Source organism: Salmo trutta, chromosome 19 (assembly GCF_901001165.1).
Source record: "Salmo trutta chromosome 19, fSalTru1.1, whole genome shotgun sequence".
In the NCBI taxonomy this organism is placed as follows: domain Eukaryota; kingdom Metazoa; phylum Chordata; class Actinopteri; order Salmoniformes; family Salmonidae; genus Salmo; species Salmo trutta.
The window spans coordinates 3,128,237-3,155,345 of record NC_042975.1 but is presented as its reverse complement, the minus strand read 5'-3'; the positions used below and the strand labels follow the sequence as shown (position 1 = coordinate 3,155,345).

General features: G+C 43.8%; 1 protein-coding gene across 5 annotated transcripts in view; it reads right to left on the bottom strand.

The window, feature by feature from the left end:
* LOC115153833 (location of vulva defective 1) overlaps positions 1–24,193 on the bottom strand; it is a 73,076-nt gene extending 48,883 nt beyond the window's left edge. For all 5 annotated transcript variants that reach the window (XR_003867768.1, XM_029699437.1, XM_029699436.1 and 2 more), the window contains exons 1-4: positions 24,046–24,193; positions 14,110–14,318; positions 13,709–13,846; positions 13,261–13,399 (exon numbers count right to left, since the gene is read on the bottom strand). Coding sequence is in view for 4 of the 5 variants with exons in the window: in XM_029699437.1 (XP_029555297.1) it covers positions 13,261–13,399; positions 13,709–13,846; positions 14,110–14,318; positions 24,046–24,171 (612 nt within the window). In the remaining variant the exon portion in view is untranslated. The remainder of the gene's footprint in view (positions 1–13,260; positions 13,400–13,708; positions 13,847–14,109; positions 14,319–24,045) is intronic.
* Between the last annotated feature and the right edge of the window lie 2,916 nt (positions 24,194–27,109).

Below are 27,109 nucleotides of genomic sequence, written 5' to 3'. Positions count from 1 at the left end.
TCAGCTTCCTGTGTCAACCAGAAGTGCCTTAAAATGGTGTCATAGTGGCTGTTTCAAAGGGTTATAAAGGTCAGATCTTTCCAAAACTTCAAATGTGTGATTAGGCAACCCTCATGAACTGTAAATAAGTTGTTTCTCCCAACAGATGTCACAGAAAAGCTCTCTCTCTCACACACACACACACACACACACACACACACACACACACACACACACACACACACACACACACACACACACACACACACACACACACACACACACAGCAAGGATGGAGTGACAGAGTGCGGTGCTTAAAGACACACAGAGCCTGCAATGGCATTATCATTATCTCTAGGCTGTGCTGAGTTCAATGAGACGCCCCGCTTGACCGTGAAAAAGCGCAGTGACCGTGAAAAGAGTAGGCCCAAAATGAAGCCTGGCTCTAAATTTCAGGTGCTTTTGGGGGACAGCGGCGGAACCGTTAGGGTTAGAAGGACAATTTGACCTCAGGAATGTTCCTGAGGTCCTCCCGATCTGTGCAAGCCTAACCTTGACCGTGTGGCATTAACCCTTAACAGTTAAAAGAAGGTGTTTACATCAAACAGTTTGCAATGACTTCTCTCCCCAAAGGAATACATTGCAACCCTAAATTCAACCTGAAGCCTATGTGGGTTATGAATGCCTTATGAACCTGTCTTCAATGACATACCATCAGGCCACTATGAGGTCTACCTATGTCGATTCTAAGCTTCCTGGAGCAACCGGAAGTGGTTAAATTCCCCCTAAAGGTGTTTTTCTTTAACCTGTTGGGGCTAGGGGGCAGTATTTTCACGGCCGGATAAAAAACGTACCCGATTTAAACTGGTTACTACTCTTACCCAGAAACGAGAATATGCATATAATTAGTAGATTTGGATAGAAAACACTCTAAAGTTTCTGAAACTGTTTGAATGGTATCTGTGAGTATAAGAAAACTCATATGGCAGGCCAAAACCAGATTTTCTTATTGCAAATGTAACACAAGTCAAGACCCAAGAGTATAATTTTGAAAATTTGAAAGTTTTTTCGAAAAAGTATCACCCCCTTAAAAAAGTGCTTTCTGGACCGTTTTTCGAAATTCTTTCGATTTTTTTTGTCAATTAGACATGTATAAGAATTGTATGAACATACTTTTGTCATATTTTATTGACATATTTATTATTGTTTGCCCATCCATAAGGCATATGTTTTGTCCATTTGCATTATGATTTCATAGGAAGTCAAAAGTCGAAGTCAAAAATGATTTTTTTTTTTGTTTCCAAATGCCATAAGGAATGTCCAAATGCAATATGAAAGTATTGAATGTGCCAAATCAGGATGTTTGTCCAGTTGCCATGTACGACCATAGGAAGTCGGTTTCCAAACCCAAAAGTCAGTGAACCATGTCCAAATGGCATTTATACTGCCCAAATGATATATAGCACTATGTTAAGCCATGAATCAACCTAGATGGTATATGTTTCATGTGTGGTGAGGGAGAAGTGGGACTCTGGGATTTTTTGAAAAATGTCCAAAATTACCAGGGATGGGCATGGGTGAGGGGTGCTCCCTACCCAACCGTAGACCCCTTGCTCCCCCCTAAAGGCATTAAAAACCATTTTAAAAATGTCCCTCTGATAACCTATTCCAATCTCCAGGTGCACGGCTGTCCATTTGCAATATGTTTCAATGGGCATTTACCATCACGGATTTGACATGCTCAAAAACACTGCAGAAATGCATAATTGACTAGCCCGATGAACTCGGGATGGCCAGGCAGTGACTGTGGTCCCTCTCCATCGCTCGTAGTGTTGATTTCATCATGTCCATTTGGTGATGTTTTTTTCACTGTTGAATCATATTGCAAATGCGCGTTACATTTGCAATATGTTTCAATGGGCATTTAGCATCACGAATTTGACATGCTCAAAAATACTGCAGAAATGCATAATTGACTGGCCCGATGAACTCGGATGGCCGGGCAGTGACTGTGGTTCCTCTCCATTGCTCGATGGTGAAATGAGAGACGTGGGACTCAATTAGATGTCATTCTGACACCAAACTGATACCATCTGACACCAAATCTACTTTTTCCAACTCGTTTAGTAGCCAACTATCACATATTTCAGAGCAGGCCCATAATTCAAAGTGCTTTCAGTTTAAACCATAATAACAACGTAAAACACATAGTTACGTTCTAGCTGTGGGTCCAGCTCTGACATTATGTGTAGGCCTATGTGAGGCAACACCGAATCCCATGTTTCGGCTCGATAGGTCATTCGGTGCCCGAGCAACGACCTTGATTGGTGCTGAAAATCCACTTTTTCCGGGCGTTGCTACGGGGTCCTTGAATGAGCTATCGGACAGAAACATTGGGGACCGTCTCTACGGGCCAAGGCGGTTTCAATGCACCTAGTCTTGCGACTCTGGGACATTTATAAATGTTGTAATTTTCGTGATGTCAAAATGAATTGAACATATTGCAAATGTATGAGTCTGTTTCTCGGTCTGAGAATCGTTTACATTTACATTTACGTCATTTAGCAGACGCTCTTATCCAGAGCGACTTACAAATTGGTGCATTCACTTTAAGATATCCAGTGGAACAACCAGTTTACAATATTACATCTATATCTTTTTGGGGGGTAGGGTGGGTTAGAAGGATTACTATATCCTATCCCAGGTATTCCTTAACTTGTTATGATAGGGGCAGTATTTTCACGGCCGGATAAAAAACGTACCCGATTTAATCTGATTATTACTCCTGCCCAGAAACTAGAATATGCATATAAATATTAGCTTTGGATAGAAAACACTCCAAAGTTTCTAAAACTGTTTGAATGGTGTCTGTGAGCATAACAGAACTCATTTGGCAGGCCAAAACCTGAGAAGATTCCAAACAGGAAGCGCCCTCTCTGACCATTTCTTGGCCTTCTTGATCATCTCTATCCAAAACAGGGGATCTCTGCTGTAACGTGACATTTTCTAACTCTCCCATAGGCTCTCAGAAGGCGCCAGAACGTTGAATGATGACTTTGCAGGCCATGGCTGAAAAACAGTAGCGCATTTGGTAAGTGGTCGATCTGAGAGCAATGAGACTTGCGCGCATGCATGAGCCGACTCCTTGTTTAAATTTTCAGTATTTGAACGAAAACAACGACTCCCGGTTGGAATATTATTGCTTTTTTATGAGAAAAATCATGTAAAAATTGATTTTAAACAGCGTTTGACATGCTTCGAAGTACGGTAATGGAATATTTTGAATTGTTTTGTCACGAAAGACGCCGGGCGCGTCACCCTTCGTTACCCTTCGGAGAGTGTCTTGAACGCACAACAAAACGCCGCTATTTGGACATAACTATGGATTATTTGGAACCAAACCAACATTTTTTATTGAAGTAGAAGTCCTGGGAGTGCATTCTGACGAAGAACAGCAAAGGTAATCCAATTTTTCTTATAGCAATTCTGACTTTGGTGAGTACCAAACTTGGTGGGTGTCAAAATAGCTAGCCCGTGATGGCGAGCTATCTACTCAGAATATTGCAAAATGTGCTTACACCGAAAAGCTATTTTAAAATCGGACACTGCGATTGCATAAAGGAGTTTTGTATCTATAATTCTTAAAATAATTGTTATGTTTTTTGTGAACGTTTATCGTGAGTCATTTAGTAAATTCACCGGAAGTGTTCGGTGGGAATGCTAGTTCTGAACGTCACATGCTAATGTAAAAAGCTGTTTTTTGATATAAATATGAACTTGATTGAACAAAACATGCATGCATTGTATAACATAATGTCCTAGGAGTGTCATCTGATGAAGATCATCAAAGGTTAGTGCTGCATTTAGCTGTGGTTTTGTTTTTTGTGACATATGCTAGCTTGAAAAATGGGTGTCTGATTATTTCTGGCTGGGTACTCTGCTGACATAATCTAATGTTTTGCTTTCGCTGTAAAGCCTTTTTGAAATCAGACAGTGTGGTTAGATAAAGGAGAGTCTTGTCTTTAAAATGGTGTAAAATAGTCATATGTTTGAAAAATTGAAGTTTTCGGATTTCGAGGAATTTGTATTTCGCGCCACGCCCATCATTGGATATTGGAGCAGGTGTTCTGCTAGCAGAACGTCTAGATGTAAGAGGTTAAAGAGGTGGTGTTTCAGGTGTCTACGGAAGGTGGTGATTGACTCCGCTGTCCTGGCGTCGTGAGGGAGCTTGTTCCACCATTGGGGTGCCAGAGCAGCGAACAGTTTTGACTGGGCTGAGCGGGAACTGTGCTTCCGCTGAGGTAGGGAGGCCAGCAGGCCAGAGGTGGATGAATGCAGTGCCCTTCTTTGGGTGTAGGGACTGATCAGAGCCTGAAGGTACGGAGGTGCCGTTCCCCTCACAGCTCCGTAGGCAAGCACCATGGTCTTGTAGCAGATGCGAGCTTCAACTGGAAGCCAGTGGAGTGTGCGGAGGAGCGGGGTGACGTGAGAGAACTTGGGAAGGTTGAACACCAGATGGGCTGCGGCATTCTGGATGAGTTGTAGGGGTTTAATGGCACAGGCAGGGAGCCCCGCCAACAGGGAGTTGCAGTAATCCAGACGGGAGATGACAAGTGCCTGGATTAGGACCTGCGCCGCTTCCTGTGTAAGGCAGCATCGTACTCTGCGAATGTTGTATAGCATGAACCTACAGGATCGGGTCACCGCCTTGATGATAGCGGAGAACAACAGGGTGTTGTCCAGGGTCATGCCGAGGCTCTTAGCACTCTGGGAGGAGGACACAATGGAGTTGTCCACCGTGATGGCGAGATCATGGAAATGGCAGTCCTTCCCCAGGAGGAAGAGCAGCTCTGTCTTGCCGAGGTACAGCTTGAGGTGGTGATCCGTCATCCACACTGATTCACACTGATAAATACTGCCCCCTATCCCAAAGAAGTTAACACAGTGTCCAAAGAAGGGCCAGAAGTATACAGAATGGTGTCAGCTGCGTAGAGGTGGATCAGAGAATCATCAGCAGCAAGAGAGACATCACTGATATATACAGAGAAGAGAGTCAGCCCGAGAAGTGAACCCTGTGGTACCCCCATAGAGACTGCCAGAGTTCCGGACAACAGGCCCTCCGATTTGACACACTAAACTCTATATGAGAAGTACTTGGTGAAACAGGCGAGGCAGTCAAAAACCAAGGCTATTGAGTCTGCCGATAAGAATGTGGTGATTGACAAAAGTCGAAAGCCTTGGTCAGGTCGATGAAGACGGCTGCACAGTACTGTATTTTATCGATGGCGGTTATGATATCGTTTAGTACCTTGAGCGTGGCTGAGGTGCACCCGTGACCAGCTCAGAAACCGGATTGCACAGCGGAGAAGGTACCGTGGGATTCAAAATGGTCGGTGATCTGTTTGTTAACTTGGCTTTCGAAGACTTTGGAAAGGCAGGGCAGGATGGATATTGGTCTGTAACAGTTTGGATCTGGAGTGTCACCCCCTTTGAAGAGGGGGATGACCACGGCAGCTTTCCAATCTTTAAGGATCTCGGACGATACGAAAGAGAGGTTGAACAGACTAGTAATAGGGTGTCACCAGTTTAGGGACATTTTCTATTGTAGTTTGGTCAGGATGTGGCAGAGGGTATTTTGTTTATGTGTTTCGGGGTGGTGGTGTATGTAGTAGGGTGTTTGATTTATTATTTACGGGTTTTGGTCTATGTTCTATGTTTTGTATTTCTATGTTCTTTCTGGTTTGTTGTATTTCTATGTTTAGGTTGATGGCGGGTTGGACCCTCAATTGGAGGCAGGTGCTTTCTCGTTGCCTCTGATTGAGAGTCCTATATATGGGTAATTGTTTGGTTTGGTGTTGTGGGAGATTGTTTCTTGTTTTGCCTGTGTGAGCCTGACAAGACTGTTTTGTTGTTCGTGCGTTCTTCGTTTGTTATTTTGGTGTTCTCTTTATTTAAAATAAATAACAAGATGAGCATCCACATTCCTGCTGCGTTTTGGTCCTCTATTCCCGACGACAACCGTTACATAGGGGTTGCAACAATAGCAGCGGATAATTGTAGAAAGAGAGGGTCCAGATTGTCTCACCCAGCTGATTTGTACAGGTCCAGGTTTTGCAGCTCTTTCAGAACATCTGCTATCTGAATTTGGGTGAAGGAGAAGATTGGAGGCTTGGGCAAGTAGCTGAGGGGGGTGCGGAGCTGTTGGCCGGGGTTGGGGTAGCCAGGACGAAAGCATGGCCAGCCGTAGAGAAATATTTATTGAAATTCGCGATTATCGTGGATTTATCGGTGGTGACAGTGTTTCCTAGCCTCAGTGCAGTGGGCAGCTGGGAGGAGGTGCTCTTATTCTCCATGGACTTTACAGTGTCCCAGAACGTTTTGGAGTTAGAGCTACAGGATGCAAATTTCTGTTTGAAAAAGCTAGCCTTTGCTTTCCTAACTGACTGAGTGTATTGGTTCCTGACTTTCCTGAACAGTTGCATATCGTGGGGACTATTCGATGATAGTGCAGGATGTTTTTGTGCTTGTTGAGGGCAGTCAGGTCTGGAGTGAACCAAAGGCTATATCTGTTCTTAGTTCTAAATTTTTTTGAAAGGGGCATGCTTATTTAAGATGGTGAGGCAATTACTTTTAAAGAACGACCAGGCATCCTCTGGTTTCCCTGGTCATGTCGTTTTCTATGTCTCCTCTCTGTGAAAGTCCTTGGTATGCAGTGTCATGCAATGACTCCACAACTGCTCTCATTCTCTCTCTGTTCTCTCTGACTATTTTCGAATGTCCATCACTTAGAGCATTGCATATTATTGAGCCAGACTTTCTGAATAGTCCACTCATTCCACGTTGTCATTGCATATTTATGCTCCACACTAGCATTGTGTGTCTTGAACGAACTTCTTCCAGTTCTGGTAGACATCGTGGGTAAATGCCGCCTTCTCTCCACCATGGTTTCCTGGACGAAGAAAGTGGCGGCATGCAAAGCAGAAAGGACGGTCCTTTGAAATAGAATATTCCAGCCATTTGTAATCCTCATACCATCTACGATTGAAGTAGCTGTCCTACTTTTGTGGCTGGATAACGCCGAAGAAGAGGGCGCCTTGGTTCTTCAACAGGTGACTGGCTTAAATCAGAGGGAGCGGTGGCTGTGCTGAGAGTGCAGCTAAAAGTGCCTGTGGAGCAGCTAGAAACGACAAACTGCTCTGGTGCTCCTTCACGTCACGGCCCACGAGTTTCTCCCCACCCCCCACTCATCTTTCTAATCTCCCTGTTCTTCTTTTATGTCCTCAGAGACAGGGTCTGGGTCTGGATATTCATTTTCTACCCGCACTCTTCTCTTAATCAGAAAACGGTCCATCGCAACGGGGCGAGATGGGTGAATAGCTAGATAGAAGTTAGCTCACATAACATAGCCTAACATGCGCGAGCACACACACCAGACCCCCCCCCCCCCGCACCTCACACACACACACCAACAAGTCATAGGGTACATGCGCGGCACAAGCACACAGCCAGGGGTCGGATTGGGAACAGAATGGCTGGTTATTAACTTTTGCATATTTCTTTGTTTAAAAATAAAATTACACTAAAAAGTCTTGAGGGGGCTTAAAACTTCTTGAGGCTACCTGGGACGTTAGCGTGCCACCTGTGGCGCACCCTATCAACAGCAGGTGCATTTCAAGAGCGGCAAATTTGAAACCAAATAAATGTACAAATTCAAATTTCTCAAACATACAACTAACTTACAGCCTTTGAAAGATAAACATCTTCTTAATCTAACCACGTTTACCGATTTCAAAAAGGTTTTACGGGGAAAGCATAAAGTTAGGTTATGTTAGGAGAGTACATTGACAATAGCTGTGTGCAATGCATTGTCGATTCAAAGACATGCGTCACCAAAACCATACAATCAGCTAAAATTATGCACTAACCTTTTACAATCTCCATCAGATGACACTCCTAGGACATTTTGTTAGACAATGCATGCATTTTTAGTTCTATCAAGTTCATATTTATATCTAAAAACAGTGTTTTACTATGGCGTTGATGTTCAGGAAATCGTTTCCCTCCAATACCGGCAGTCAAGTCATGACGACAAAATAATTAATTAATATTAGAAAACATTGCTAAAATATTATATTGTCATTCAAAGAATTATAGATTTACATCTCTTGAACGCAATGGACTTGTCAGATTTTAAATTAACCTTACTGGGAAATCACACTTTGCAATAATCTGAGCACTGCGCCAGAAAAATACGCATCGCGATACAGACTAACCGCCATGTTGGAGGAATCTAAAATCGAAAATACTATATAAATAATCCATTACCTTTGATTCTCTTCATCAGATGTCACTTCCAAAGAGTCCCAGGTCCATAACGAATGTAGTTTTGTTCAAAAAAGCTCATCATTTATGTCGAAAAACCTCCGTGTTGTAGCGCATGATCTAAGCCAGCCGGACTTCACTTCACTTCAAGAACGGAAAAAATATATTTCCGTTCGTTCAAACATGTCAAACGTTGTATCGCATAAATCATTAGGGCCTTTTTTAACCAGAACATGAATAAAATTCAAGGCGGACCATTGGGTTTTCTTTTAAAACGTTTCGGAATGAGAGTACCCACCATCAAATCGCGCGCCAGGGTGAATGATGGACCATCACGTTCCATGGCTCTTATTCGGTCAGATCTCACTGTAGAACACTCAAAACACTTTGTAAAGGCTGGGGACATCTTGTGGAAGCAATAGGAAGTGCCAGAATATACTTCACCCCCTTTGTTTTTCAATGGCATAGGCTCAAAGTCAATTCAACACATCAGGTATCCACTTCCTGTCAGAATCTGTCTCAGGGTTTTGCCTGCCAAATGAGTTCTGTTATACTCACAGACACCATTCAAACAGTTTTTGAAACTTTAGGGTGTTTTCTATCCATATATAATAAGTATATGCATATTGTAGTTACTGGGTAGGTGTAGGAGGCATTTAAAAATGGGCACATCTTTTTTCAAAAAAGTCTCAATACTGCCCCCTATACCCTAACAGGTTAACTGGGGATATGTAGATTTGTATATACACTGCTCAAAAAAATAAAGGGAACACTTAAACAACACAATGTAACTCCAAGTCAATCACACTTCTGTGAAATCAAACTGTCCACTTAGGAAGCAACTCTGATTGACAATAAATTTCACATGTTGTTGTGCAAATGGAATAGACAACAGGTGGAAATTATAGGCAATTAGCAAGACACCCCCAATAAAGGAGTGGTTCTGCAGGTGGAGACCACAGACCACTTCTCAGTTCCTATGCTTCCTGGCTGATGTTTTGGTCACTTTTGAATGCTGGCGGTGCTTTCACTCTAGTGGTAGCATGAGACGGAGTCTACAACCCACACAAGTGGCTCAGATAGTGCAGCTCATCCAGGATGGCACATCAATGCGAGCTGTGGCAAGAAGGTTTGCTGTGTCTGTCAGCGTAGTGTCCAGAGCATGGAGGCGCTACCAGGAGACAGGCCAGTACATCAGGAGACGTGGAGGAGGCCGTAGGAGGGCAACAACCCAGCAGCAGGACCGCTACCTCTGCCTTTGTGCAAGGAGAAGCAGGAGAAGCACTGCCAGAGCCCTGCAAAATGACCTCCAGCAGGCCACAAATGTGCATGTGTCTGCTCAAACGGTCAGAAACAGACTCCATGAGGGTGGTATGAGGGCCCGGCGTCCACAGGTGGGGGTTGTGCTTACAGCCCAACACCGTGCAGGACGTTTGGCATTTGCCAGAGAACACCAAGATTGGCAAATTCGCCACTGGCGCCCTGTGCTCTTCACAGATGAAAGTAGGTTCACACTGAGCACATGACAGACGTGACAGAGTCTGGAGACGCCGTGGAGAACGTTCTGCTGCCTGCAACATCCTCCAGCATGACCGGTTTGGCGGTGGGTCAGTCATGGTGTGGGGTGGCATTTCTTTGGGGGGCCGCACAGACCTCCATGTGCTCGCCAGAGGTAGCCTGACTGCCATTAGGTACCGAGATGAGATCCTCAGACCCCTTGTGAGACCATATGCTGGTGCGGTGGGCCCTGGGTTCCTCCTAATGCAAGACAATGCTAGACCTCATGTGGCTGGAATGTTTCAGCAGTTCCTGCAAGAGGAAGGCATTGATGCTATGGACTGGCCTGCCTGTTCCCCAGACCTGAATCCAATTGAGCACATCTGGGACATCATCTCTCGCTCCATCCACCAACGCCACGTTGCACCACAGACTGTCCAGGAGTTGGCAGATGCTTTAGTCCAGGTCTGGGAGGAGATCCCTCAGGAGACCATCGCCACCTCATCAGGAGCATGCTCAGGCGTTGTAGGGAGGTCATACAGGCATGTGGAGGCCACACACACTACTGAGCCTCATTTTGACTTGTTTTAAGGACATTACATCAAAGTTGGATGAGCCTGTAGTGTGGTTTTCCACTTTAATTTTGAGTGTGACTCCAAATCCAGACCTCCATGGGTTGATAAATTGGATTTCCATTGATTATTTTTGTGTGATTTTGTTGTCAGCACATTCAACTATGTAAAGAAAAAAGTATTTAATAAGATTATTTCTTTCATTCAGATCTAGGATGTGTTGTTTAAGTGTTCCCTTTATTTTTTTGAGCAGTATATATAGTTTACCGAAAGTTGTGGGATCACCGCTTTGTTATTGTTTGAACTGCAGACCCACTGGGCACAGATATCAATTGCACGTTGGTTCAATGTAAATTCATTGAACTGATGTGGAAAACACATTGATTCAACCAGTGTGTGCCCAGTAGGGATTACCCTGACCTGCAGATTGCAGGTATCACTTAACTTTCATTTTCTTTAATCGGTTTACTGAGAATTTGGGGATATGAATCAGTTTACTGAGAATTTGAATCAGTTTACTGAGAATTTGGGGATATGAATCAGTTCACTGAGAATCTGAGAATTTGAATCAGTTCACTGAGAATCTGGGGATATGAATCAGTTTACTGAGAATCTGGGGATTTGAATCTGTTCACTGAGAATCTGGGGATATGAATCAGTTTACTGAGAATCTGGGGATTTGAATCAGTTTACTGAGAATCTGGGGATTTGAATCAGTTTACTGATAATCTGGGGATTTGACTCTAAAATGCAGCATTTACCCTAATTAGTGGTTTGCAACAGAAATACTTTTTGGAAACTAACTTGGAACCGCCACCTCAGCCTGGAACATTATAGCAATCACATGATTTTCATTCAACCGTCAACAACAACATAACAACTAACGATATACTATATAACGCTTAACACTCGACGTGCCGAGTCAGTCATTTTGTCTGCATTTACATTGTGAAATATGTCAGCAATTTTTAAGTCATGGCACATTTTTTTTAGCAAAAAATAAATGTAATTAAATTAAACTAGTCACATGCAGGTAAGACGTTTTGATTTTTTTCTATATAGTATCAGAAGAGCAGATTGAGGTTATCAGAACATATACATTAGCCAACTCTTAACATTTTAAAAGATGAGCTCTATTTCGAAATATCACTTTTTCCAAGAAGAACCACTGTTCCTCTGCATTTAACACTCGACGTGCCGAGCCAGTCATTTTGAACCACTGTTCACCTGCATTCCAGAAGTGAGCACAAGGCAGCAGATACATAAACTAATGAAAATGCTACTGTTATCTTTGAAATATATATATTTTTGTATTCTAATGTCACCCAAGACCTTCATTAACAAACCCTAATTATTATTTCTCAGATAAAATATGGACAGGTTGGCTGACAATTTCACAGAAATGATGCACGTATCGCAAAAAGCTTGTTTAAGGTTGTTGCATCATTGTTATAAATACGATGTCATGTTTTGAGGTGTTTTGACTGATGTCATGTATATGCTAATATGGCAAATAATTGCTAGCTATCTAACCAACAACTGTAAGGATAATTTGAGAGACAACAAGCGCTCATTGAGAAAGTGTATTTATGTTTTCAATAAACATTGGAGAGTAAATATAGTTTACATGTTGTCAATAAGCTAAGCCAACCCCGTCGGTTTTGCCCCATAGCTGTGTATTGTCAGTTTTGTTGCTAAACAACCAACCCGTCAGTTTTGTTGCTAAACAACCAACCACGTCGGTTTTGTTGCTAAACAACCAACCCATCAGTTTTGTTGCTAAACAACCAACCCATCAGTTTTGTTGCTAAACAACCAACCCATCAGTTTTGTTGCTAAACAACCAACCTATCAGTTTTGTTGCTAAACAACCAACCCGTCTATATGGTAATAATTCAGAAAGTCATATTTATGTTAATCTAACATTGCCGTTATGACAGTAACCTGTTTTGGCCAGCTGGTTGCTGCCTTGGCATGTTAAATGACAGTAACCTGTTTTGGCCAGCTGGTTGATGCCTTGGCTGTCACACCCTGATCTGTTTCTCCAGTCTTTGTGATTGTCTCCACCCCCCTCCAGGTGTCGCCCATCTTCCCCATTATCCCCTGTGTATTTATACCTGTGTTCTCTGTTTGTCTGACAGTTTGTTTTGCTTCGTCAAGCCTACCAGCGGTTTTTCCTCTAGTTTGTTCATGCTTTCTTGTTTTCCTGGTTTTGACCATTCTACCTACCCTGAGCCTGCCTGCCGTCCTGTACCTTTGCCACACCTATTTGGATTACTGATTACTTACCCTGCCTGCCCTTGACATGTCTTTTGCCCCGGTTGGATTTATATACTGTCGTTACTTCGATGTTGACTGCATCTGGGTCATACCTGATACGTGATAGAGATCTGCCTTGGCATGTTAAATAACAGTATCCTGCTTTGGCCAGCTGGTTGCTGCCTTGGCATGTTAAATGACAGTATCCTGCTTTGGCCAGCTGGTTGCTGCCTTGGCATGTTAAATGACAGTATCCTGCTTTGGCCAGCTGGTTGCTGCCTTGGCATGTTAATGCCATTTTAACTCTACAATTCTACCAGTCTAAAAAGGTTTCTTCACTTTTCAGACAGTTCTTGAGTCTTATCTCCTTTGTGTCACCAATGGTGTTTCATGATTGCGGGGAATCTGTGAACATTTTCATGCATTTTGGGGTAGCCACTTAGCTGCTGTTGTTGTCGGAATAATTAATGTGGTCTTCCAAAATGGATTGTTAGAATATCACAGTCAAAATGGTTGCTCATTGGCATAGTAAGGGGGCAGCGAGGACTGGCAGTTTAAGTTTTAATTAGCTGTTCCCTTTCATCTTCATCACAGTCCATCGTTGTCTGTGTTGTTCTACTTGGATACTAACCTCTCGTAGAGTGAAGTCATTAGGAAGGTCACTTGATGTGTAACACTCATCCGTTGGTACTGCATATCTGCATCTGACCTGATCCCCATCTGGATCAAACAGCAACAGGTTGAAATCTCTTTGACAATTAGCAGGTACACTGAGAGAGAGAGAGAGAGAGAGAGAGAGAGAGAGAGAGAGAGAGAGAGAGAGAGAGAGAGAGAGAGAGAGAGAGAGAGAGAGAGAGAGAGAGAGAGAGAGAGAGAGAGAGAGAGAGAGAGAGAGAGAGAGAGAGAGAGAGAGAGAGAGAGAGAGAGAGAGAGAGAGAGAGAGAGAGAGAGAGAGAGAGAGACTGTTATATTGCAGTGTTTCAGACCTGTTTTATGTTGACTGAATGCAACACACAGATTTATAAAATCTCTTGTTCATTGAACTAAATCACTTAACACTGATCAGTAGGAGAATTTACCGCATCAGTGGTATTACAGTGGTCTGTGGAGATCGGTTGACTGTCCCCGTGTCAGACCTGACCCCAAGATCCACATGAGTCAACAGCCTCCAATTAGAAACAGAATTATCATTGTATATCCAGTTTCCGCCATCCAATCTGTAATGATTTAGAGACAAAGGTGAGTCCCAAAAACACATCCTAAACACTGTTGTTGTTATGGTGTTCATCATGTACAGTACTGTGTGTATTAACTAATGTGTGTTTTCTCCTTGCTGTTGTAAATGGACATGTTGGACATATTCTCTATAACTACTTAGGTAACCAGGATGCAATAACTTAGCTGTTCTCTGTTAATACAAATCAGGTTCATAAACACACTGGTAACGGATGGAAGATTTGAATATAAAATAAACACTCACCGCAGATCAAAAGTCTGTGTATTACTGGAGATGTGTCTAGTCATGACTCCTTCTGTCTGACACCAGTCCTCAGATATCTCCTGGTCCACTGTGTTAACCACTAGACTGATCTCATTCCCACAGTCCCCACTGACACACCACCAGGTACCAGAAAAACAGCCGGGAAAGTTTATGGATAGGTGAATGGCTGTCTTGTAACGAAGGTCCACCTGCAACAACACACTTCATTAAACCACCATTTCAGACACATTGCTAGACTGCTGTCTTTAACAAGTGTGGAACAAAGACAAATGTTCTCTTTGGTAAGGAGGGTAAGAGAACAAGGAGGAGCAAGGCATTCTTCATATAGCTAAATGCCTTTATCATTATGGTACATTCAATAGTACAGAACATTCTAAACTCCGATTCATTTCATCCTTTGTCAGGGATTACAATGATACAACAAGCCTTATGTAGAGAGCAAACCATGTTCCAACAAAGACTGATTGAAGAGGGACTGGTTAGGCACAACATAATCATTGGTGGACGAAATAGGCAACAGGCAAATTCCTCTCAAAACAACACTTAGTTATCAACAATAGATAATATCAATTCAAAACAACACTTAGTTATCAACAACAGGCAAAATCAATTAAAAATGGTGAAATAGATATATAATGCCTAGTTAAAGTCTACACATCCCTTCCTTGCACAGTTTGATGCCTTATAATTGCATCTAAATATGGATTAAATTAGATTTTTTCCCTATCAACTTAGACATCGATAAATTGTTGAAACATTTTCAAATTCATAACAAAACACAGCAGAAAAACAAACTAGATGACTTGGGGGGTGGTAATCTAATGTAGTCCCTTGTAGAAGTAATTTTAAGGCAGCACATTATGAAGACTGTACAAGGTGTGTGTAGACTCTCAATAGGCACTATATTATCATAATGCATATTAAAGCCTGAAATACTGAGATGACTTGAATAGGAGTGGGTATACGTAGAGAATAGGAGTGGGTATAAGTAGTGAATAGGAGTGGGTATACGTAGTGAATAGGAGTGGGTATAAGTAGTGAATAGGAGTGGGTATAAGTAGTGAATAGGAGTGGGTATAAGTAGTGAATAGGAGTGGGTATACATAGTGAATAGGAGTGGGTATAAGTAGTCAATAGGAGTGGGTATACGTAGTGAATAGGAGTGGGTATATGTAGTGAATAGGAGCGGGTATAAGTAGTGAATAGGAGCGGGTATAAGTAGTGAATAGGAGTGGGTATAAGTAGTGAATAGGAGTGGGTATAAGTAGTGAATAGGAGTGGGTATAAGTAGTGAATAGGAGTGGGTATAAGTAGTGAATAGGAGTGGGTATAAGTAGTGAATAGGAGTGGGTATAAGTAGTGAATAGGAGTGGGTATAAGTAGTGAATAGGAGTGGGTATAAGTAGTGAATAGGAGTGGGTATTCGTAGTGATTAGGAGTGGGTATAAGTAGTGAATAGGAGTGGGCATAAGTAGTGAATAGGAGTGGGTATAAGAAGTGAATAGGAGTGGGTATAAGAAATGAGAAAAGGAGAGCCATAAATGACATGACATTAAACACTAGAGGGCAGCAGACATGCACCGCAGACCAAAGGGAAACGTTGTGCCTTACATTTCTACAAGTCTCTTGTCTGGAGTCTATTTTACAAGCCTGTTGAGCTAAGAATAGGTTTCCAAAACCCCCGGTAATTTACATATTGATGGGTTATATTAAGGAACACGTTTTACAGCTTTGTTTTAAAAATTTGTGATGTACATTTTTTTATTATTTAATATTTTTCCGTGTTTGGAAAACTCCTTGAATGTCTTACTGGTAAATCTTGGTAGTTTACTGGTACATTTAGAAAGTTACCAGTAAATCTCCAACCCTATGAAGAACATATTATTAAAATTAAAATATGACAACAAGAACAAAAAAGCATTACCCTCAGTTAAAGAAAACACTTAAGAACACTTGAAGCTGCAATATGTAGAAATGTGAGCTATAGATCTGTCTTTTTGTGTCTTTTACTTTTGGTTTTGTAGACTTTTTTATAAAAATAAATAAATATACCTTAATTTAACCAGGTTGGCCAGTTGAGAACAAGTTCTTTATTTAACCAGGTAGGCCAGTTGAGAACAAGTCCTTTCTTTAACCAGGTAGGCTAGTTGAGAACAAGTCCTTTATTTAACCAGGTAGGCCAGTTGAGAACAAGTTGTCATTTACAACTGCGACCTGGCCAAGATAAAGCAAAGCAGTGCGACAAAAACAACACAGTTACACATGGGATAAACAAACGTACAGTCAATAACACAACAGAACAATCTATATACAGTTTGTGCAAATTAAGTAGGGAGGTAAGGCAATAAATAGGCCATAGTGGCAAAATAATTACAATTTAGCATTAACACTGGAGTGATAGATGTGCAGATGATGATGTGCAAGTAGAAATACTGGGGTGTAAAAGAGCAAAAATAAAAAACAATATGGGGATGAGGTAGTTGGATGGGCTATTTACAGATTGGCTGTGTACAGGTGCAGTGATCGGTAAGCTGCTCTGACAGCTGATGTTTAAAGTTAGTGAGGGAGATATAAGACTCCAGCTTCAGTGATTTTTGCAATTCGTTCCAGTCATTGGCAGATGCGAACTGGAAGGAAAGGCGGCCAAAGAGGAGTTAGCTTTGGGGATGATCAGTGAAATATACCTGCTGGAGCACGTGCTATGGGTGGGTGTTGCTATGGTGACCAGTGAGCTAAGAAAAGGTGGGGCTTTACATAGCAAAGACTTATAGGTGACCTGGAGCCAGTGGGTTTGGCAACGAATATGTAGCGAAGGCCAGCCAACAAGAGCATACAGGTCGCAGTGGTGGGTAGTATATGGGGCTTTGGTGACAAAACGGATGGCACTGTGATACACTACATCCAATTTGCTGAGTAGAGTGTTGGAGGCTATTTTGTAAATGACATCGCCGAAGTCAAGGATCGGTAGGATGGTCAGTTTTACGAGGGTATGTTTGGCAGCATGAGTGAAGGAGGCTTTGTTGCAAAATAGGAAGTCAATTCTAGATTTAATTTTGGATTGGAGATGCTTAATGTGAGTCTGGAAGGAGAGTTTACAGTCTAACCAGACACCTAGGTATTTGTAGTTGTCCAGATATTCTAAGTCAGAGCCTTCCAGAGTAGTGATGCTAGTCGGGCTGGCGGGTGCAAGCAGCGATCGGATGAAGAGCATGCATTTTGTTTTACTAGCGTTTAAGAGCAATTGGAGGCCACGGAAGGAGTGTTGTTTGGCATTGAAGCTTGTCTGGAGGTTAGTTAACACAGTGTCCAAGAAGGGCCAGATGTATACAGAATGGTGTCGTCTGCGTAGAGGTGGATCAGAGAATCACCAGCAGCAAGAGCGACATCATTGATGTATACAGAGAAGAGAGTCGGCCCAAGAATTGATCCCTGTGGCACCCCCATAGAGACTGCCAGAGGTCCGGACAACAGGCCCTCCGATTTGACACACTGAACTCTATCTGAGAAGTACTTGGTGAACCTGGCAAGGCAATCATTTGAGAAACCAAGGCTATTGAGTCTGCCGATAAGAATGCTGTGATTGACAGAGTCGAAAGCCTTGGCCAGGTCAATGAAGACAGCTGCACAGTATTGTCTTTTATCGATGGCAGTTATGATATCTTTTAGGACCTTGAGCATGGCTGAGATGCACCCATGACCAGCTCGGAAACCAGATTGCATAGTGGAGATGATACGGTGGGATTCAAAATGGTCGGTGATCTGTTTGTTAACTTGGCTTTCGAAGACTTTAGAAAGGCAGGGCAGGATGGATATAGGGCTGTAACAGTTTGGGTCTAGAGTGTCTCCCGCTTTGAAGAGGGGGATGACCGCGGAAGCTTTCCAATCTTTAGGTATCTCAGACGATATGAAAGAGAGTTTGAACAGGCTAGTAATAGGGATTGCAAGAATTGCGGAAGATAATTTTAGAAAGAGAGGGTCCAGATTGTCTAGGTCAGCTGATTAGTAGGGGTCCAGATTTTGCAGCTCTTTCAGAACATCAGCTGTCTGGATTTGGGTGAAGGAGAAGCGGGGGGAGGGGGGGGACTTGAGCAAGTTGCTGTGAGGGGTGCGGAGCTGTTGGCTGGGGTTGGGGTAGCCAGGTGGAAAGCAGCCGTAGAAAAAATGCTTATTGAAATGATCGATTATCGTAGATTTATCGACAGTGTTTCCTAGCCTCAGTGCAGTGGGCAGCTGGGAAGCAGTGCTCTTATTCTCCATGGACTTTACAGTGTCCCAAAACCTTTTGGAGTTAGTGCTTCAGGATGCAAATTTCTGTTTGAAAAAGCTAACCTTTGCTTTCCTAACTGCCTGTGCATATTAGTTCCTGACTTACCTGAAAAGTTGCATATCACAGGGGTTATTCGATGCTAATGCAGAATGCCACAGGATATTTTTGTGCTGGTCAAGGGCAGTCAGGTCTGGAGTGAAGCAAGGGCTATATCTGTTCTTAGTTCAAAATGTTTTGAATGGGGCATGCTTATTTAAGATGGTATTTTAAAAAACAACCAGGCATCCTCTACTGACGGGATAAGGTCAGTATCCTTCCAGGATACCCAGGCCAGGTCGATTAGAAAGGCCTGCTCGCTGAAGTGTTTTAGGGAGCGTTTGACAGTGATGAGGGGTGGTCGTTTGACCCTGGACCAATTACGGATGCAGGCAATGAGGCAGTGATCACTGAGATCCTGGTTGAAGACAGTAGAGGTGTATTTAGAGGGCAGGTTGGTCAGGATGATATCTATAATGGTGCCCATGTTTACGGATTTATTAATATTGATAATTTGTGTGAGATTGAGGGCATCTAGCTTAGATTGTAGGACGACCAGGGTGTTAAGCATATCCCAGTTTAGGTCACCTAACTGTACAAACTGAAGATAAATGGAGGCAATTAATTCAAATATGGTGTCCAGGGCACAGCTGGGGGCTGAGGGGGGTCTATAATAGGCAGCAACAGTGAGAGACTTATTTCTGGAAAGGTGTATTTTTAAAAGTAGAAGCTGGAACTGTTTGGGCATAGACCTGGATAGCATGACAGAACTCTGCAGACAATCTCTGCAGTAGATTGCAACTCCACCCCTTTTGGCAGTTCTATCTTTGAGGAAAATGTTGTAGTTGGGGATGGAAATTTCAGAATTTTTGGTGGCCTTCCTAAGCCAGGAATCAGACACGGCTAGGACGTCCGGGTTGGCGGAGTGTGCTAAAGCAGTTAAAATGACGTGGCCCTTTCTGGGTATAGATCGTTGCATTCCTCTCTCCCTCTCCTACACCCAGGTTCTGTAATCTCAGGTCATAAATTCCTGGAGGAGACCCTATCCCCCTGGCCATGCAGAAAGAGACACATAGAACTTGAGAACTGAACAATATCCATGTTTTGGAGAATGTGTAAACGGTCGGTGGAGAAGCCAGCTACGACCCGGTCCGTTTTGTTTCATGTTTGTGACCTCATGAAAGACAATACAACCACATTACCATAACTCTGTTTATACAGGAGCCTCCGTTATGAGGTTTGCATCTAATTATTGTATAAAATGAATGAGTTTGTGAAATGATGTAATGATGTTAAAGTGAGAGAATTGTATTACCTTTAAAGTCAGTATAAGCTAAGGTTGTAATGGTTGTTGAATTCCTAATCACGTGGAGAATTGGATACACGGACGGAAATGGTTAACTTCTTATGGGCAGGTGGGACAGTAGCGTGAAATTGCAGAGCGTGAAATTCAAACTACAGAATTGTAAATATTTAACTTTTATGAAATCACAAGTGTAATACATCAAAATAAAGCTTAACTTCTTGTTAATCCAGTCACTGTGTCAAATTTCAAAAAGTATTTACGGCGAAAGCACACCATGCGATTATCTGAGGACAGCGCCCCGCATACAAAAGCATGAAAAACATATTTCAACCAGGCAGGTGCACCACTAAAGTCAGAAATAGCGATATTATAAATGCCTTACCTTTGATGATCTTCTTCTGTTGGCACTCCAAAAGGTCCCAGATACATCACAAATGGTCCTTTTGTTCGATAATGTCCTTCTTTATATCCATAAAAACTCAGTTTAGCTGGCGCGCTTCAGTCAATAATCCACCCAGTTTCCCTCCATCAAAATGCATACAAAATGAATCCCAAACTTTACTAATAAACTTTTCCAAACCAGTCAAACACCGTTTATAATCAAACATTAGGTACCCTAATACGTGAACACCGGCGCCTCACTGCGGTGCTTAAACCATTCGTCCACCGCAGGAGCTTCGATCTGGCTCTGATGCCAAGGTGCCAGAACAGGCTGATACCCCAGGACGCACTGGAAGGGAAAGAGGTTAGTGGAGGAGTGGCAGAGTGAGTTTTGGGCCATCTCTGCCCAGGGGATGAATGCTGCCCACTCCCCCGGCCCGTCCTGGCAATATGACTGCAGAAACCTACCCACATCCTGGTTTACTCTCTCCACTTGCCCGTTACTCTCGGGGTAAAAACCTGAGGTGAGGCTGACCGAGACCACCAGACGTTCCATGAACGCTCTCCAGACCCTGGACGTGAACTGGGGACCCCGATCAGAGACTATGTCCTCAGGCACCCCGTAGTGCCAGAAGATGTGAGGGAACAGGGCCTCCGCAGTCTGTAGGGCCGTAGGGAGACCGGGCAAAGGGAGGAGACGGCAAGACTTAGAAAACCGATCCACAATGACCAGGATCGCGGTGTTACCCTGTGAGGGAGGAAGATCCATCAGGAAGTCCACCGACAGGTGCAACCACGGGCATTGTGGAATGAGTAGGGGTTGTAACTCCCCTCTGGGTAGGTGCCTGGGAGCCTTGCACTGGGCGCACACCGAGCAGGAGGAAACATAAACCCTCACGTCCTTCCAAGGTGGGCCAACAGTACTTCCCACTAAGGCAACGCACCGTCCGACCAATGGCATGGTGAACAGAGGGTGACGTGTTGTGGCCCAATAGATCAAATGGTCGCGGACAGCAGACGGAACGTACAGGCGCCCAGCTGGACACTGGGGGGGAGTGGGCTCTGTGCGTAACGCCCGCTCAATGTCCGCGTCCAGCTCCCACACCACCGGTACCACTAGGCACTAGGCAAGAGGCCGGAAGTATGGCTCCTCTGTGTCATACATCTGGGACAGTGTGTCTGCCTTAGCGTTCTGGGAACCTGGTCTGTAAGACAGAGTGAAAACAAAATGGGTAAAGTACATGGCCCACCTTGCCTGGCGAGGGTTCAGTCTCCTCGCCGCCCGGATGTATCCCAGATTGCGGTGGTCAGTCCAGATGAGGAAAGGGTGTTTAGCCCCCTCAAGCCAATGTCTCCACGCCTTCAGAGCCTTGACAACAGCCAACAGCTCCCAGTCCCCCACATCATAGTTTCGCTCTGCCAGGCTGAGCTTCTTCGAAAAGAAAGCACAGGGGCGGAGCTTTGGTGGCATGCCCGAGCGCTGAGAGAGCACGGCTCCTATCCCAGCCTCAGAAGCGTCCACCTCCACTATGAACGCCAAAGAGGGATCCGGATGGGCCAGCATGGTAGCCGAGGTAAACAGCCTTCAGATGATCAAAAGCCCTGTCCGCCTCAGCCGACCACTGCAGCCGCACCTGTCCCTCCTTCGGCAGTGAGGTAATGGGAGCCGCTACCTGACCAAAACCCCGGATAAACCTCCGGTAGTAGTTGGCAAACCCTAGAAACCGCTGCACTTCCTTTACCGTGGTGGGAGTCGGCCAATTACGCATGGCTGTAATGGGGTCACTCTCCATCTCCACCCCTGAAGAGGAAATGCAATACCCTAGGAAGGAGATGGACTGTTGGAAGAACAGACATTTCTCAGCCTTGACGTACAGGTCAGGAAGTCCACCAAGCACCCTGTGCACCAGGGACACATGCTCGGCGTGTGTAGCGGAGTATATCAGAATGTCGTCGATATACACCACTACACCCTGCCCGTCCAGGTCCCGGAAAATCTCGTCAACAAAGCCTAGAAGACTGATGGAGCATTCATCAACCCGTGCGGCATGACGAGTTACTCATATTGCCCTGAGGTGGTACTAAATGTCGTCTTCCACTCGTCCCCCTCCCGGATACGTACCAGGTTGTAAGCGCTCCTGAGATCCAATTTTGTGAAGAAGCGCGCCCCGTACATTGACTCGATCGCACTGGCGATAAGAGACAGTGGGTAGCTGTACCTCACAGTGATCTGATTGATACCCCAATAGTCAATACATGGGCGCAGACCTCCATCCTTCTTCTTCACATAAAAGAAACTCAAGGAGGCAGGTGAAGTGGAGGGCCAAATGTATCCCAGCCCCAGGGATTCGGAGACATATGTTTCCATAGCCCCCGTCTCCTCCTGTGACAGAGGATACACGTGACTCCTGGGAAGTGCTGCGTTTACCAGGAGATTTATGAGTAAAGAAAGCAATTTACTCAATATAAACACAATACACGTATTATAAATACAAGGCCACACGATATGGACAGCAATACAATAAACAATTACTCACAAACAAACATGGGGGAACAGAGTAATTGGGGAATTGAAACCAGGTGTGTAAGACAAAGACAAAACAAATGGAAAATGAAAAGTGGATTGGCGATGGCTAGAAGGCCGGTGACGTCGACCGCTGAATGCCGCCCGAACAAGGAGAGGGACCGACTTCGGCGGAAGTCGTGACAGCGCCAGGGGAATAGGTCTAGTACTGGGGCTACAGGGCCTGGGTTAGCCTCTACATCACCAGAGGAACAGAGGAGTAGGATAAGGGTACAATAGCCACTCGGTTGGAGCTAGCAAGCTGTGATGATCCAGAGTAATGGTCCAGAGCTTGCGGCAGGAGTCCGGTGATGTGGTAGAGAAAAGCACTCCGATATGCTCTGGGTTGATATCGCGCTGTGCAGACTGGAAGGTATTGTCCGAGCTAAAGCTGGCTGGTGTCTGAGCTAAAGATGAAGATACCACATTGAGTGAGGCGGGTTGCAGGAAAGCTTAATTAGTTCGTAGATGGAAAGTGAGATTACAATATATGCGAAAGAAATGGAAAGCAGACTATTTACACAGGACAAGAAAAACACACGTCCGACTGCTGCGCCATCTTGGATCCATAAGCTTCAAACAGCTGAAATATCATATTTTTGGTTATTGAAAAGATATTTCACAGCCGTTTAGATCTATTTATCTATCTGTAAACTAGTTTACTGGTACATTCTGGTAGTTAACTGGTACATTCTGGTAGTTTACTGGTACATTCTGGTAGTTAACTGGTACATTCTGGTGGTTTACTGGTACATTCCGGTAGTTTACTGGTACAATCTGGTAGTTAACTGGTACATTCTGGTGGTTTACTGGTACATTCTGGTAGCTTACTGGTACATTCTGGTGGTTTACTGGTACATTCTGGTAGTTAACTGGTACATTCTGGTAGTTTACTGGTACATTCTGGTAGTTAACTGGTACATTCTGGTGATTTACTGGTACATTCCGGTAGTTTACTGGTACAATCTGGTAGTTAACTGGTACATTCTGGTGGTTTACTGGTACATTCTGGTAGCTTACTGGTACATTCTGGTGGTTTACTGGTACATTCTGGTAGTTAACTGGTACATTCTGGTAGTTAACTGGTACATTCTGGTGGTTTACTGGGAGTTATAGTTAAAGATCTGTCTTTTTGTGTCTTTTACTTTCTGTTTTGTACACCAGCTTCAAATAGCTGAAAATACTATATTGTTGGTTATTGAAAATATATTTCACAGCAGTTTAGATCTACACTATACATGCTTGTTTTGTCACAAACTGAAATTAGACAAACTATTAGAATTGTAGCAACCAGGAAATGACAGAGTGATTTCTGCATAGTGCAGCTTTAATAGGAAGCATCATCATTGTCATTGGTCTTACCCTGTAGGTTCCATCTGGGTTGGTCCCTCTGGGGATGAAGGTCATGGTTCCTCCTAAGAAGTGGGAGGCCCAGGAGCAGGAGACCATCAGCAGCAGTAGCAGTAGTGAGGACTGGGAGGGAAACATGGTGTCTGTCTGTCTGTCTGTCTGTCTGTCTGTCTGTCTGTCTGTCTGTCTGTCTGTCTGTCTGTCTGTCTGTCTGTCTGTCTGTCTGTCTGTCTGTCTGTCTGTCTGTCTGTCTGTCTGTCTGTCTGTCTGTCTGTCTCCCAGGCTCTTTTTCAAGCTGTCTCTTTCTCTGTCTCTCTGTCTGTCTCTGACAACTGACTCTGCTTTAATAGACACATGTACAGTAGAGGCACATGCGCACATTAACCTGCAAGCACACTGAACTGCCTCCACACACACACGCATGTAAGAACGTTAGCACACACACACACACCTGCCAGTGGAGGCTGGTGGGAGGAGCTAGAAGGACGGGCTCATTTTAATGTCTGGAATGGAATTAATGGAATGGTATGAAAAACATCAAACATATGGTATCCATGGAAACCACAGTGAGTCTTTTCCATCTATTCCATTCCAGCCAGTCCTCCTATAGTTCCTCCCACCAGCCTGCTCTGACACACACATGCACCCATCTACACACCTGTAGTTATGTACAAACACATATACACACACACACACACACATATTTACAGAAGCATCTCCCACTGCGCGTTATGAGTCACACTCAGAAGTACACTAACCTGTTTTAATCACCAGACAGACAATGGAATCCCGGTCTGGTAAAGATTGTTGTTTGTCACTTGAAAAGTGAAATGATGAGTCAGATTCAAGGCAGGATTCCTTGAAGGTATCCTGGCAGCCCACTGGGAATACACCGGTTGAATCATCGTTGTTTCCACATTGGTTCAATGAAACGACTTTGAATTGACGTCTGTGCCCAGTGGGAGGTGGCAGGGTCCTGGAACACAGTCAGGAATTCCATAAAAAATACACTTTATTTTGTTGCAAACTTTGCATTACATAGATTCATCACAAACACAACATAAAAAAACAGATCATTACAATAATAAACAACTTACAGTGCCTTGCAAAAGTATTCAACACCCTTGGCGTTTTTCCTATTTTGTTGACTTACAACCTGTCATATAAATTGATTTTTATTTGGATTTCATGTAATGGACCCACACAAAATAGTCCAAATTGGTGAAGTGTAATAAAAAAAAAAACTTGTTTAAAAAAATTCTAAAAAAATTTAAAACGTAAAAGTGGTGCGTTCACCCCCTTTGCTATGAAGCCCCTGAACAAGATATGGTGCAACCAAGTATCTTCAGAAGTCACATAACTAGTTAAATAAAGTCCACTTCTGTGCAATATAAGTGTCACATGATCTGTCACATGATCTCAGTATATACACCTGTTCTGAAAGGCCCCAGAGTCTGCAACACCAACAAGCAAGTGGCACCATGAAGACCAAGGAGCTCTCCAAACAGGTCAGGGACAAGGTTCTGGAGAAGTACAGATCAGGGTTGGGTTATAAAAAAATATCCAAAACTTTGAACATTCCATGGAGCACCATTAAATCCATTATTAAAAAATGGAAAGAATATGGCACCACAACAAACCTGCCAAGAGAGGGCCGCCCACCAAAACTCACGGACCAGGCAAGGAGGGCATTAATCAGAGAGGCAACAAAGAGACAAAGATAAACCTGAAGGAGCTGCAAAGCTCCACAGTGGAGACTGGAGTATTTGCCCATAGGACCACTTTAAGCCGTACATTCCACAGAGCTGGGCTTTACGGAAGAGTGGCCAGAAAAAAATAAGCAAACATGTTTGGTGTTCACCAAAAGGCATGTGGGAGACTCCCCAAAAATATGGAAGAAGGTGCTTCTTAGATTTTTGTCTATCAAGGAAAACGCTATGTCTGGTGCAAACCCAACACCTATCATCACCCTGAGAACCCCATCCCCACAGTGAAGCATGGTAGTGGCAGCATCATGCTTTGGGGATGTTTTTCCATCGGCAGGGACTGGGAAACTGGTCAGAATTGAAGAAATGATGGATGGAGTTAAATACAGGGAAATTCTTGAGGGAAACCTGTTGCAGTCTTGCAGAAATTTGAGACTGAGCGGAGGTTCACCTTCCAGCAGGACAATGACCCTAAGCATATTGCTAAAGCAACACTTGAGTGGTTTAAAGGGAAACATTTAAATGCCTTGGAATGGCCTAGTCAAAGCCTTAAAGATTGCTGTACACCAGCGGAACCCATCCAACTTGAAGGAGCTGGAGCAGTTTTGCCTTGAAGAATTGGCAAAAATCCCAGTGGCTAGATGTGCCAAGCTTATAGAGACATACCCGAAGAGACTTGTAGCTGTAATTACAGCAAAAGGTGGCTCTACAAAGTATTGACTTTGGGGGGCTGAATAGTTATGCACGCTGAAGTTTGCTTTGTCTTATTTCTTGTTTGTTTCACAATAAAAAATATTTTGCATCTTCAAAGAGGCATGTTATGTAAATCAAATGATATAAACCCCCCAAAAATCAATTTTAATTGCAGGTTGTAAAACAACAAATGGGAAAAATGCCAAGGGGGTGAATACTTTCTCAAGCCACTGTACGTAACATCTTACAATGTTACATGTACAGGGAAGATTGTTAAAAGTCAACATCTGACCAATACCGTACAGCAGACAGTAGCAGACAGTAGCAGACATCGGATAAGACTCAACTACTTTCTCCTTCCCCTTTTCTGACACTCAGGTGGCAAAACGCATTCCTGGCAGAAATCTCAGTTTGGATGTCGGCCCACCACCTCAAGCTCAACCTCGACATGACGGGGCTGCTCTTCCTCCCAGAGAAGGCCTAACCGCTCCAAGACCTCTCCATCATGGTTGACAACTCCACGGTGTCCCCTTCCCAGAGTGCAAAGACCTTGGCGTGACCCTGGACAACACCCTGTCATTCTCTGCCAACATCAGAGCAGTGACTCGCTCCTGCAGGTTTATGCTCTTCAACATCCGTAGAGTACGACCCTACCTCACACAGGAAGTGGCACAGGT